The following is a 13750-nucleotide window of genomic DNA, read 5'->3' as shown; positions in this document are numbered from 1 at the left end:
GTTTTCTGAAGAGCAATTATCTTTACGGTTTTACAGTAAGGAAGTGAAGGTTTAGGGCATGTTACTCAAGGTTATCTATCTATCATCTATCTATCTATCTATGTATCTATCATCTATCATTTATCTGTCTATATCTATCTATCTACCGTGTTTCCTCAAAAATAAGACCTAGTGAGACCATCAGCTCTAATGTGTCTTTTGGAGCAAAAATTAATATAAGACCCGGTTGTGTGTGTATATATATATATATATATAATACTATATATATAATACTAATATTATATTATATTATATTATATTATATTATATTATCCCACTCTTATATTAAAATAAGACCGGGTCTTATATTAAGTTTTGCTCCAAAAGATGCATTAGAGCTGATGGTCCAGCTAGGTCTTATTTTCAGGGAAACACGGTAGTAGGCTAAACAGGAGCGAAAACCCTAGTCTGCCATATTGCAAAGCACATGGTACTTCCACCAGACTGTGTGGCCTGTTATTGAGAGTGTTTTATTAGGGAAGAACCATGTTCTGGTTTTATTGGAACTCATCCAGACAGAATACACGTGAATAAGAAACAAGCTTGGAAATCAGGTTAGATAGTGTTTACAGCTTTCTGGTCTTTGGGCTGGTATCAGGTTTGTGAATAATCTTCTCTGCTCTGGAGTTGGTAATCTCTGTTTAATTCATTCTTCCACTTGAGAAACTATTTAGAAACCAATGTCACTAAGTGGCAATTGTCATCATGTACTAACCTAATTGTGAAAAACTAAAATATATTTACAGATCAAATTGGGAGAGGAATTTCTATAACACTTCCAGAGGGGAGTGCCTTGCTAGGGTCTTTGAAACAATCCAGACTCACAAGACTATTATATCACGTTTGGGACGAGGCTATTCAGAAGGATAGAAGACAGGACCCTCAAGTTGGGCGTAGGGCGACAGAAGAATCTGAGTTAATCATTTAAAATTATATTTGCTATTGAGTCACTGTCTTCTGGAATTAGGAGCTTTCTCCATGTGTTTCATTAGCTTATGACAATGACTACTTTGCGTTCATGGACTTTCAAAGATCAGTAATTGACTCATGATGTGAACATTTCCAGGGGGATCATGAAGATGCAACCCCAGGTGATCAAGGATTTCCTGGACCGCCAGGCCCCCCTGGCAGAGAAGGGCCTAGGGGGCCTCCAGGACTGGGACTTCCTGGTCCACCGGGAAAAAGGGGGCCTCCAGGATCTCCGGGCTACCCAGGCGAGAGGGGCCCTGATGGCATAAAGGGTCAGAAAGGTAATTTTGAATGTTTCATGTGACAGAATGTCAGGTGACATCATGGAAGCTAAAAGGAGCCTCTCTTCTGGGCAAAGTTAGAGCTATGGCACAACCACTAAATAAAATTCCATCGAACTGCTGTTCAAACTTTTAATATTGTCAAACTAATAAAAGCATTACCGCATAATCAATATTGAAAACAAATCCTGGAAGTGCTAAGATGTCTTTATTGCTTTATTTGTTTGGCATACCACAGTTGCCTTTCATTCATTTCTCAGTATCAACTTATACAATCTGACTGTATTAAAATTACATATATACATGTATTCAAAATATCTTTTTTTACAATCTTTTGAGGTAATGCAGTGAATTTTAATTAAAAAACACTAGTATTACATTTAAAAAAATGCATTACTGTCCCCCAAAAATCATTTGTGAGAATTCTAGGGAGAAAAAAGAAGGGGTTTTAAGTATATTTGATAGTTTTGTGAATTTCAAATAATGAAGTGACCTACACAGTATGATAGCTGAAAATTTTTTTAAAAGTTGGAAAAAGATGTATTTAAGAATTTTTTCTTTTGTAATATGTGCATATGCCTACACCTTGGGCTACATAGTTAATTGTGAAATTTCAGAAGAAAATAATACCTTTGGTTCTTGCTTTGACAACATAGAAAGACAAATACCTTGGAATTCAATAAGGTTTAAAATCATAGTCTGGGACCCATCAAAATTTAACATTATTTTTATTCATCTCATCATCTCATATGTTTTTGATTTGAGAGCATATGAAATCGTACATTATAAGATACTATTTCTATTATAAAAGAGGAACATTCCATTTTAAAGGAGATGGGAACTCAGACGCACAAGCTTGGAGTGTTATTTTCCTCATTAATGAAAATGAGAGATGACAATATCCACATTGCAGAGTCAATAGAAAAACAAAAGACAGTATATTTGAAGCACCTGACCCATGGCAGGCGCTCAGTAAATGAGAGCTGTTCTAATATCTTGCCCAGTCCCTTCATTTGTATAATTTCCCCACATCCAAAGTAGGAGCCAAATCTTCTGAACTCACTATGGGTACCTCCTGCTACCTCATGATTTATCAAAGCTCTGGTTCCATTGTATTTGACACCCATGGGCCTATCCATCCATTACTTATTCTAGGTTATTAAAAATGATACTTCTTGGAACCACTATTTTTCCTGGTCCCCCTTATGTTTATAACTGCTCTGACTGTTGAAATTCAGATTTTAGGACATATTTTTTCTAGAAATTTGGAATAATCATAGTTCAAGTGATCTGTGATACTTTCAAATCTCCTTTTCCTTTGAATTTCACATATACTCTATAAGCAATAGCTTGTTAGAATTGTCACTGAAATTTACAGTGTTATCAGTTGTGTGAATGTCACTTCTTTTTTTTATTATTATTATTCCAGGTGATACAATTTCTTGTAATGTCTCCTACCCAGGAAGGCCAGGCCCTCCAGGTTTTGATGGACCTCCAGGTACGAACAATGAGAAGTTACTGTCTTACACAGTCCGCAGAGTAAAAGATCTGGCAAGACAGATAAACTCACAGGCAAAGAGTTAGGGTATTTCTAAAATTATTGTAAGGTTTTGAGGGACTATGGGAAAACAGCATTTGTAGAAATTCACATTGGGTCTCTACTGTACTGAGCTGTGCACATCAGTTCTTATCTCTGTGCAACAAATTTACCTTGACTTGACCACATAGTAGTTAAACTGTCTCCTCTTTGAGAGTTTTAAAATTCTATCTCCTTTCTTTTACTTTTTTTAAAAAAAGATTTTTATTAAGATATGGCCAGCATACAATATTGTATTAGTTTCAGGTGTACGTCAGAATTATTCAACAGTACCCACCTGGCACTATACAGTTATTACCACATTATTATTATATTATTCCTTCTTAATGAAATATTTCTTCCAATTGAATTCCCTGTTTACCCAAAGGAAGTAAATGAATTGTTTATTTATATGGAAACTTTCTTTGCATGATTACAACTAACTTCAAGAAATCATTATTTTCTGTTTTGTGACTGCTGCAGTATGATTTGTATGCACTCCAGTAAACTTTACAAATTGGAAAGGACACATGAAAGATTTTTGATAGGATCAACCCAACTTGGAAGCTGTTAAAGGAGCTTCACAAATTCCAGTGTCTGTCTGTATGACCATGCTCTGACTCCTATCTCAGAACACACCAATGATGTAAAACAAAAACCAGACACCATCACCAAAGAATCCAGAGGCAACTCTTAAAGTGTATTTGCCTTCTGAGGTAGAAATCTGCTATTTTTGTCTATAGAAGACTCATCCCTACCTCTTCTGAGAGTGCCGTTCTAATTTCCTTCACATAACTACCACTCACCTCTTCTCAGTCCCTGAGATTCAGGAAATGTCAACCTGATGTCAGCCACAGGAGTGGGTACATGGCACAGGCTTGCCAAAGAACACTGTACAACGATTGGCTCCAAGTGGGGACACATAACATGAAGCCTTTAGTTATATTTGTAGTTTATGCTAGTGACAAAAATAGACAATGGGTCTTGTGACTACATTCTAAAGCATTCCTTTCCCCTTTGCAGGACTTTTGTCAGAAATTTTGAAAAAGAGTCATTCATTGTCTCTCTATGGGGTTTTCTACTCTAGTAAATATAAACCTGAAATTGTTGGTAACGGTTGTTTCCTTATAGAAAAACTAGCAAACCTAGAGTAAAACAGAGCCAAAAGTTGGCGAGAGCTTGGTTGAGGACATGGATCCAGTTGACCTCTTTCTTTTTTCATTTAAGCTGATTTGAGCTGAGTTCCTGTCACTTGCAAATGAAACTTGATGTTTCCAGTATTACTAAAATAAACTGAGAACCTGAGTCTTGCTAAGGCCAGGAATGACTCTCCTGAGGAGAAGGAAATTGAAGTAAAAAAAAAAATATATGGTGGCATAAGAAGAAACCCCCCTAACTAATTGTACTAACTTTTTAACCTCCTTTGAAAGCTCAGTCTCTCAAAATATATATATATATATATATATATATATATATATATATATATATATATATATATATATATATAAAATATATATAATATCATATATGATATATGATATTATATATACATTATATATACATATATGCCTCCATTCGTGAGCTATAATCTCATCTACCTCTTTATGGGGAGAAGGTGTCATCTGGATTCTAAAATTTTGGAGTCTATCTCCTTTCTTGTCCTGTGCCCCGAGAGTGAAAAATAATCATTTGCTTACTGTTGTAAAATTTTTTCTGCTTTCCAAGAGACACAAATTTCTGATCAGAAACAGAGTGAAAAGTGCCCACATAGCTACATCCCTGATTGCACGTTCATGAAACGGCTCCATTTGAATCAATCACTTGTTTCTAGCTAAATTAAACCCCAGATATGTACAAAGGTTTAACCTAATTCTTTTTGTTTATTCAGGTTTCACTTAGCTTGACCATCTGAGTACTAGCATAGTCACCTCTCTTGTCCTAGATAACCACAAAAAGAATTTAAAGGTTGGATGATGAATGACTCTCTGTTACCCTCTGTAACCATTAGCTTCTGCCACAATAGTGTTGCCTAACAACCTCAAAATCTCAGTGGGCTACAGCAACCAATATTTATTTTCTCTATTATAGATTTAAAAGTTGGGGTTCAGCTGATCTAAGATGATCTCTATTGGCTTGGTTGCTGGCTCCATTCCAGGTTCACGTCTGCAACACTCATCTGATTGGGGGGCCAGCATGTGCTCTTCTCATATGATTGCAGAGCTGGAAGAGGGCAGCCCAACTTCATGGGCACAGCTCACACCTTTCATTGCTTCATGGTTGTTAATATCCCATTGGCCAAAACTAGTCACGTGACCAAGCCCCAGCTCTAAGTGTGGGAATCGCACTCCACCCATCACAGGCAAGGACCAGGGTGTGGAAGTGTAATTCTGCATCAGTGGAGTGAAGCATCGCTGGTTGACTGGTTGAATGTTCATTTTCACATTTCCTGGTACCTTGTCATGGATGGATAAAAAAAGGTTATGATTGGTTTTAGCAGCTTTTACCTCAAGAGAAGTGAACACTTGAACTTTAAGTTGGCAGTTGTACCTCCTTTGAAGTACATGATTTGTAAGGCTTTTTTTTAGCTGAGATAGCTCCTAGTAGGAAATCACAGGTTTGAAAAACAAAACAAAACAAAACAAAACAAACCCTCAATTCCTTTTGCAGGTGCTTTTTGCCTATGCTTTGTTTAAGGGCAAATGCAGTAAGAGGCAGATGAGTAGATTTTGACATTTATTCTGGTGCTTTCTCATCGAGCCACACACAGGCCATCACCTCTGTCCTCTGACAAGGACAGGCTATGCTCGCATATTTGTGTTGAGACCTAGCAGGGGAAGGTCCCAAAAGATTCATCTGAATGGTGGTGTATGTCCCAAAGACTTTCAGGAGGAATCCTTGACAGTATGACTTCTGAGAAAGTACCTTAACGCAATCACTCCCTATGAAACTCTTATTTGGATCACATAACTCATACAATGGTTATGGAAAGCAGGCTAGGCTACAATTTATTTTCTGTAAAGAAGACATACGCTTAAAAAGACTTAACATAGATTTTTTTTTTAAACACCTGATTTTGTCCTCATTTGATTTATTTTTTTAAATAAATAAATTTTATTGGGCCTATGTTTTGTTGTTATTGTTTAGGTCCAAAGGGATTTCCAGGCCCTCCGGGTCCTCCGGGGCAGAGGTGTTTTGATGGGCAAAAAGGTCGGCCTGGAAAACCAGGAAAATCAGGAATACCTGGTCCACCCGGTGAGTGACGTGTTTTTCATGTAGGAACATCATATACCTCTAAAAACAGATGCTCTTAGTAAGAAAATGGCCCAGAGATCCCTGGGTACTGGGGGAATGGTTTTTCTTGATACATTTAAGCTCTTAGCTTCGAGACCTTTTAGGTTCTGATAATTTTGTAAGTGTTCAGGGCTTTCTCCACCTGAAGCATGAGTTACAGGCTATTATTGGTCTGTTATGTTGTAAAAATACTCAGTCCAAACAATTTGCCAAAGAATGCAAGCCATGAGGGAAACCTCATTGGCTTTTAAGAAGTATAAAATTATAATTTATTTCCCCACAAAAAGTGGCAAAAACAACATTACCTAGCAGGTTGCTCTTAATTTTATTGAGTACCTCTATATATTTTTTTAACAGTGTGTTTTTATCAAAGTAGTATAGTCTTATGTGTGCATTGGTTCTATACTTCTACGTTGAAAGATTGAAACAATTTTTTCTTCAACAGGTTTTCGTGGTGACATGGGAGATCCAGGTTTTGAAGGTGAAAAGGGGTCCTCTCCTGTCGGGCCCCCAGGCCCTCCTGGTTCACCTGGAGGAAACGGCCAGAAAGGAATACCCGGAGATCGTGCTTATGGCCACCCAGGACCCCCAGGAAAGAGGGGTCCTCCAGGAGTGCCAGGGTTGAAAGGACCCAGAGGTGACCCAGGATATCCAGGGGCTACAGGTACACGGGCTACACTGTCCTTGTGGTCCATAAAGCCAGCTCAGTTCTGGAACAGGTCACTGAAGAGTGTAGACTAGTTTAAACTATGTTGCCTCAGAAACCTAGAATGTAAAACTTTAACGCAAGCATCTTCCCTCATGTACAGGCACTGGTTGCGTTTCACATACCCTGAATCCCCAGTGTTTGCTTTGCATTTTATTGGTTGTTTTCAAGTCCAGAACAGCTCAATGTGGTTTAGTCAACTCAGTTTGATTCAGCAGCTCTGGGACATCTGCCTGCTTTTACTTGGGACAGTATGTTAGCACTGAGGACCAGGGACTGTGTAACCTGCCCACTGCCATTGCCAGGTTGAAGGAGGACAGGACAGACTGAGTGAGGAAGACCAGCTCGGGTGTTGGTGACTGAGAGTGGATCCTAGACCGGACTTTAAACAACACCGCTGTGGTTCTTTTCCATGGAGTTCAGGAAAGCTCCATGGGAGAGCAGAACATGAGCTGAGTCCTGACAGACAGGCTGTATTAATTGGACAGGTGACAGGGTGGAGGAACTTGCATTCCAGCAGGGGTAACAGGTGGGGCAGCAAAGAAACTCAAGACGGAGAGATGGCCCTGGCACTGATTCACTTCCTTTTCTAAAATCACTAAGAATTCTTTACGATCCCCAGCCAAGATTTTCAGATTTTAATGGACTTAAAAATAACACTGGGTGGGGTAAAATGTCATTAAAATCAGCATCTTTGGGGCCCCACTCTCAGGAATTCTGATTCATGACATGAGAATTACATGGGGCCCAGTAGTCCAGTCTGAACTTTAACCCCTCGGGTGTTGGTGACTGAGAGTGGATCCCAGACCAGACTTGAACAAACACTGCCGTGGTACTTTTCTGACAGTGGACAGGCCAACATTTATTAGGTACCCACGATAGTACAATAATACAGGGCAAATGGAGGATGGGGATTAAGCCACATTCTCTGTCATCAGGAAGCTTACTCGGTAGTTTGTAAGTCAAAATATTCATAGACAAAACCTTAATTAATTGGAAAATAATAACATAACACATTATATGAGTCAATGAAAAGAATTTTAAACCGGTAATCCCACTGTCTCACTTGTGAAAATCTACCTAAAGGAAGTGTTCAAAAGAAGTTGAAGATGAATATGAAAGTACTCTTGTACAGTTGACCCTTGAACAATGCAGAGGTTAGGGGGGTCTGACCTCTGTGTATATGACCTCTAAAATCTGTGTATAACTTTTGACTCCCCCAAAGCTTAATTACTAATAGCCTACTGTTGACCGGATTCTTTACCGATAACATAAACAGTCTATTAACAATATTTTGTACGTTATGAGCATTACATAGTGTGTTACAATACTTTATTAATTACTTAATTAAGTTATTACTTTATTAATTAAGTAATTACTACTTTATTAAAATGTTATTAAGAAAATCATAAGCAGTAGAAAATACATTTGCAGTACTATACGTGCTTACTGAAAAAAAATCCAAGTATAATTGGACCCATGCAAACCTATGTTGTTCAAAGTCAACTGTAGTATTATCTACAATAAAGGAACAAATGGAAACAATAAAGAGTTAAGTAACACACACACACACACACACACACACACACTCATAGGAATAGTATTCAGCCATTATTAGCATTAAGGATTAAAATTATATTTGTAAAGATTACAACAAAATGGAAAACATTTGCAGATTAGTGTCATTGAGAACTAATCTAACAATTGAATGTTCACTGTGATGACTTTAAAAATGTAAACATATAAACCAAAACATAATGAAAACGTGAAAAAACAAAATACATTTTTAGGTTAAGGTGGGGAGTCATGGGTGGGTATTTTTTTCCCTGAAGATTATGACATTGCCTTTCCAATAAATAGAAATTTAAGAGTTCAAGTGATGAAATATCTTACAAAACGGAAATTCATGCAACACAAACTAGGTTTGTAAATATTGTGGAGATTTGGTGTGAAGCCTGCTGCAATGTTAGAGGTTAATTAAAATCAGGAAGAACTGCATGGTTTTTCAATTTGCATAAACAACTTCTTTGTTGTCTACATGACCTTATCAAGTTTAACCCTCTTAGCAATGTCTGATTTTCCCATTCATTTAGAGCTCCTGATCTATGAAAAGAAAATCCATTCAGAGACTTAACTCATTTGAGCACTGAGCCAGCATGAAAATGTTGACTTTCAGTATTGATATGCCTGAACTCTTTGTTGTAGGTTATCTACATGGTTTTATACCATGAGTGTCATGGATGAGTTGTATCATTTCAGGGCCAGCTGGCATGCCTGGATTACCAGGTCTGAAAGGTCCCAAAGGCAGAGAGGGACGTGCAGGGTTTCCAGGCCTCCCAGGTCCACCTGGCCATTCCTGTGAAAGAGGCGCTCCCGGCTTACCAGGACAACCGGGACTCCCTGGGTCTCCAGGAAGTCCAGGTAAGTGTCAACAGGTGTCAAGAACTGTGAAGAGTCTAGGGCTTTCCCCAATTTACAAAGGAATATGCTCGCCTGTTGCTCTTTCACTGATGCTGGCAGAAGCCAGACTCTTGGGCCAGAGACAAAAGACTATTCTTCACGCACAGCAAGTAGCATGAGCTTCACCTTGGCTTGTATCATTTCCCTACATCATCCAGCTCTCTCAGGGGCAGCATAAGAGGGGCTAAATAGATGCCACATGCACAATGGGTTGCAGTGTCTGAGAGGAGCACTGAGCCTGGGGAATGACCACTTTACCGTAGCCTGCAAGACAGCCTGCTTTCTGTACTGGAGGAAGTGCTATGTCATCTGTCAGGGTTGCTCACTGCAAACATCCCCCTGAGAAATGGCCCAGGTAAAGAGCAGGCAGGACCTCGTATTCTTGGCATACCCAGCAAGATGTGTAGGAACTCGAAGAGACCCATGAAAGAGTATCTCTCAACACAAGATGCTAGGGGTTATTTCCAATATGATCTTCATTTCACCATTCAGATTGTCACCTGTTATGTAAATCCTATTGCGTTTATCCAAAAGCAAGAATATGCCCTCTCGTAGGATCAACACGAGATTGGGGCGAAACCTGCCACTATAGCTTTCTTTCTAGCACCAATATGATACTCGATGATCTTCTGATTTCTATAATTCTCTCGTTATGGTTAATAGGCTGACCAAAATTCACTTGGCTGTTAGCGTCCGGAAGCACCTGGAAAGTTTTCTTCTATTAATTTTTTTCCTCTAAGAGTAAATACAAGTAACATTTTGCTTTTAACCCCATATCCATATCTCATTAAAAACAAAACAAAACAAAACAAAAAACCCCCTCTTTATCTATGCATTCTTATTGGGAAATATTTGTTTAAGTAATAAACATTTTAAATATTTTCTGCCCTCCTTTTTATAGCAGCCAGAAAAAAATATATATTCGTAGGACGATGGAGAGTTGCTATTATTTCAGCTGATAAATATTATTTCACTTTTTTAAATCGGCCATAGATACACAGTTGAAGCTACCATGAAGAGTTTTTTCCTGCCTGTGTGTGGAGTCGGTTTTCTGTCGTCATATACTGTTGTCACTGTGCTTGGTCTCAGGTGCCCCAGGTCAGAAGGGACAGAGAGGGGATATGGGGCCTTCTGGACCGGTTGGAATGAAGGGCCTCCCCGGAGTGCCGGGAAGGGCTGGGGCAGAAGGACCCCGAGGACCCCCAGGAATCCCAGGACCCTTTGGTGATGATGGACTACCTGGTCTCCCAGGCCCAAAGGGTGGGTAGCACTTTTCAGTCATTTTCTTCATTTTATAAACTTGAAATCCACTGCCCAGTGAAGCCTGTTAGGGGTGACCACACTATAGAATGTTCTGCTGTGTTAGCTTGACTTTGTCCTTCTTTTAGTGACGTCTCCCTTCTTCTTGTCCTCTCTATTTATATTTCCAGTGGCAGAATTTTTTGGTGTAGGGAGATGGGAAAAAGGTGATGGGGGTGTTCCACAGAACCCACGAACACTTCTGCTCCACAAACTGGGTAGAACCAATAAATTGTAGGGTCAGGGCCAACGTGCTTCTGCTTTGGATTAACCCCCTCTCCGTCCCCCTCCCTCACACCCAGTTCTCTGAAACCATGATGGGATCAGGACTCAGAAACATGAGGGTCTACATTTTAAATCTGTGGGGTGGAGACCTGAGCACTGGGGCGGGGGTGGGGGGTGGGGGGGAGAACCCAGCTGTTACATACTGTGAACTTAATAGTGTTTAAGTTCACTTCAATACAAACTCAGAATCAGGTGGCAGTACACATCTCTACGTGGACAAAAAGGAATGTAGATCTAGGAACCACACTAACCTTTAAAATGGCTCCCTAAAAATTCATTTTTTTTGTTTCATTAGGACCCCAGGGGCTGCCTGGTCTCCCAGGTTTTCCAGGAGAGAGAGGAAAGCCTGGCCCAGAGGGACACCCTGGCAGGAAGGGAGAAGCCGGAGAGAAGGGTTGGCCTGGCTTCTGGGGAGACCAGGGAGTGAAAGGTGCCAAAGGTAAGTGCAGTTAACAGCAGTGATGCTTGTGGGTTTGCTTTTGGTATTTGATCAGCACCTATAAATGTGATCTCTAAAAAACAAAATGGGTCTCTCTTGCAGCTTGCATTCCTCTTTTGGTGCGATGGTGTTTCTTTTAGAATTCTAAACAAAATCTATTTCCTCACTTCTCAATCTTATTACATAAAACTATGGCAAATAAATTGCTCTGTTAATAGAAGAAAATTAACAAGTTCATTGATATAAACATTGATTTGTAGTTATTGGGTTTCAGAGAACCTTCTCACCTTTTGGAAAGGGGGCACGGGCAGGGCTCCTGACTCCCAAATTCTGTTTCAAATTTTTTTTTTAATGAAAATTAACTCTTTTGGTAAAGAGCCATATATACACATTGCAAGCTTTACAGGTGGTATGGTCTCTGTTTGAACTACTTAACTCTGCTTGTGTAGTGTGAAAACACCAGAGACATAAAAAAATGAACATAGTTGTGTTCCAATAAATTTTTATTTATGGACACTGAAATTTGAACTTCATTTAATTTGCTCATGTCATAAAATGTTTTTCTTGCTTTGAGTTTTTCTCCCAATGACTTAAAAGTGTAAAAACCATTCAGAGTTTGCGGATTGTACAACTGGCAGCAGGCAGGATTTGGCCCTCGGGTTGTAGTTTACCAACCTCTGAACTAGAGTGAGTCCGCGTTGATCTGGGCCCTGAGTTTAGTCTCCCCCAAGCTTCATTTGAAGTAAGAGTTTTCATTACTATAAAAAAATGGAAGTTTCAAGATGACTGGTTTAAATGTTCTGTGCTCATCCCTGTTGAATATTTACTTTTACCTCTTGGCCATGAGCTACAGTGAGGAAGGGTAACATTTCACTTCCCATGCTGAGAATGAATGCTTGTCAAGTTTTAGAAGCAAGGTTTTTGTCCTTAAAGTCCTTTGGGCAAATAGTCTCATATTTAATTCAAATTGCTTTTACTCCTCAGTTGATTGATTCTATTATTTTTTGTTTTATGCGCCTGTAAATTATTTATGCAGAATCAAGGAATTAAAGAGTCACTCCTTGCTAGCTGAGATAGGTAATGTTTGCTGTCTTATTATGCTGCTAAACGATTATCTTACTAAAAAGAGTAAAAAGTTACGTTGATGCCAGTGGTGTGCAGATAAACTACTTCTTCAAAACAAAATTGAAAGTAAATGCCCTGCCTTGTAGTGATCGCTGATCGCCGTGGCATAAACACCCACACCATGTCTGATTTAAAGCTGCCAACTGTTTACAACTGGCTTACAATGTCCTGGAATTGTTAATAACGACCTCTCACCAGGCTGGTAGGAGCCCACTCCAATGTACTTTACAAGTAGGTGGCATTTACGAAAATTAGGCACATACATCATGTACCCTTCCTCATTTTTGGAATTTGTTATGTGGGGAACTAAGTTGAGATAAGTGTCCATTTTTTTTTAAGGTAAGGAAAATGATAGAGGGTGGCTAGGAAGGGGAGGTAGGGAACTGGAAAATGTGGGGTGAACAATTCAAACTTTATCGGATGAAGGAACGTATTTCACACCTGGAGCATTTCAAGCCTGTCTTTTGTCACTTAAGACTCTGAGACCAGTTTGGTTGAATTTAATAAACATTCTCTGAGCATCCACTGTAAACCAGACTGTTGCTGGCCAAGTTGGGAGAGGATTGGCTTCCTTTAGGAAACCAATCAGAAATGTTGACAGCGAGCAATCTATAAACATTAGTACAGTTTGGTAGATTAAATGGGGATTTGCAGACTGGATGTCAAGTGTTGTGACAGAAGAGTCAAGTGTGTGATGCTTCTGTTTGTTTTCCTCTTGCGAAATTAACATCTAAAGGAGAGAGAGGACCCAAAGGAGATGCGGGAGAAATGGCTCTAATTTCCGTAAAGGGGAAACCCGGGGAACCTGGACCTCCTGGAGATTATGGACTCCCAGGGGAAGAAGGTAAACACTTACATTTTTGTTCTCATATCAAACAAGTTGACTTCTTTACAGATTATTCAAACAAGCATGTATTATTAGGTTGGTGCAAAATTCATTGTGATTTAAAAGGTTAAAAATAATTGCAAAAACCGCAATTACTTTTGCACCAACCTAATAATATATTGGGCAACTTTCCCAGTCATGATGAGATTAGGACAGGCCATTTTTTAGATATAAATATACATTAATAAATGTATGGTACTTTTTTTTTTTTTTTTTTTTTTTTGCTTTTCTACACTAGAACTTAGCTGAAGTCCATATGTATTTATGGATTTGGATATTCCAAAAGAGGGTCAGTTCTGAGCTATACATACAATATTGGTTTCAGGTTTAAGTACCCCTGTTTTTGGTGGCTGGTATTAAAATGAATAGCATAAAGACTGTCCAAGTCATTCTG

At 39.1% G+C, this 13750-nt stretch overlaps 1 protein-coding gene across 1 annotated transcript in view; it reads left to right on the top strand.

Annotated features, from left to right (window-relative positions):
* The window catches only part of COL4A4 (collagen type IV alpha 4 chain), a 118461-nt gene that overhangs the window by 67127 nt on the left and 37584 nt on the right, over positions 1 to 13750 (top strand). Inside the window, exons 27-34 of the mRNA XM_081052078.1 lie at positions 1106 to 1289; positions 2719 to 2787; positions 6010 to 6117; positions 6602 to 6820; positions 9122 to 9283; positions 10412 to 10582; positions 11202 to 11345; positions 13207 to 13314. Of these exons, the coding sequence (XP_080908204.1) occupies positions 1106 to 1289; positions 2719 to 2787; positions 6010 to 6117; positions 6602 to 6820; positions 9122 to 9283; positions 10412 to 10582; positions 11202 to 11345; positions 13207 to 13314 (1165 nt within the window). The remainder of the gene's footprint in view (positions 1 to 1105; positions 1290 to 2718; positions 2788 to 6009; positions 6118 to 6601; positions 6821 to 9121; positions 9284 to 10411; positions 10583 to 11201; positions 11346 to 13206; positions 13315 to 13750) is intronic.

This window comes from Rhinolophus hipposideros, assembly GCF_964194185.1.
Source record: "Rhinolophus hipposideros genome assembly, chromosome: 6".
Classification (NCBI taxonomy): Eukaryota; Metazoa; Chordata; class Mammalia; order Chiroptera; family Rhinolophidae; genus Rhinolophus; species Rhinolophus hipposideros.
The sequence above is the reverse complement of the archived record's forward strand: the minus strand, read 5'-3'. Positions and strand labels throughout refer to the sequence as shown.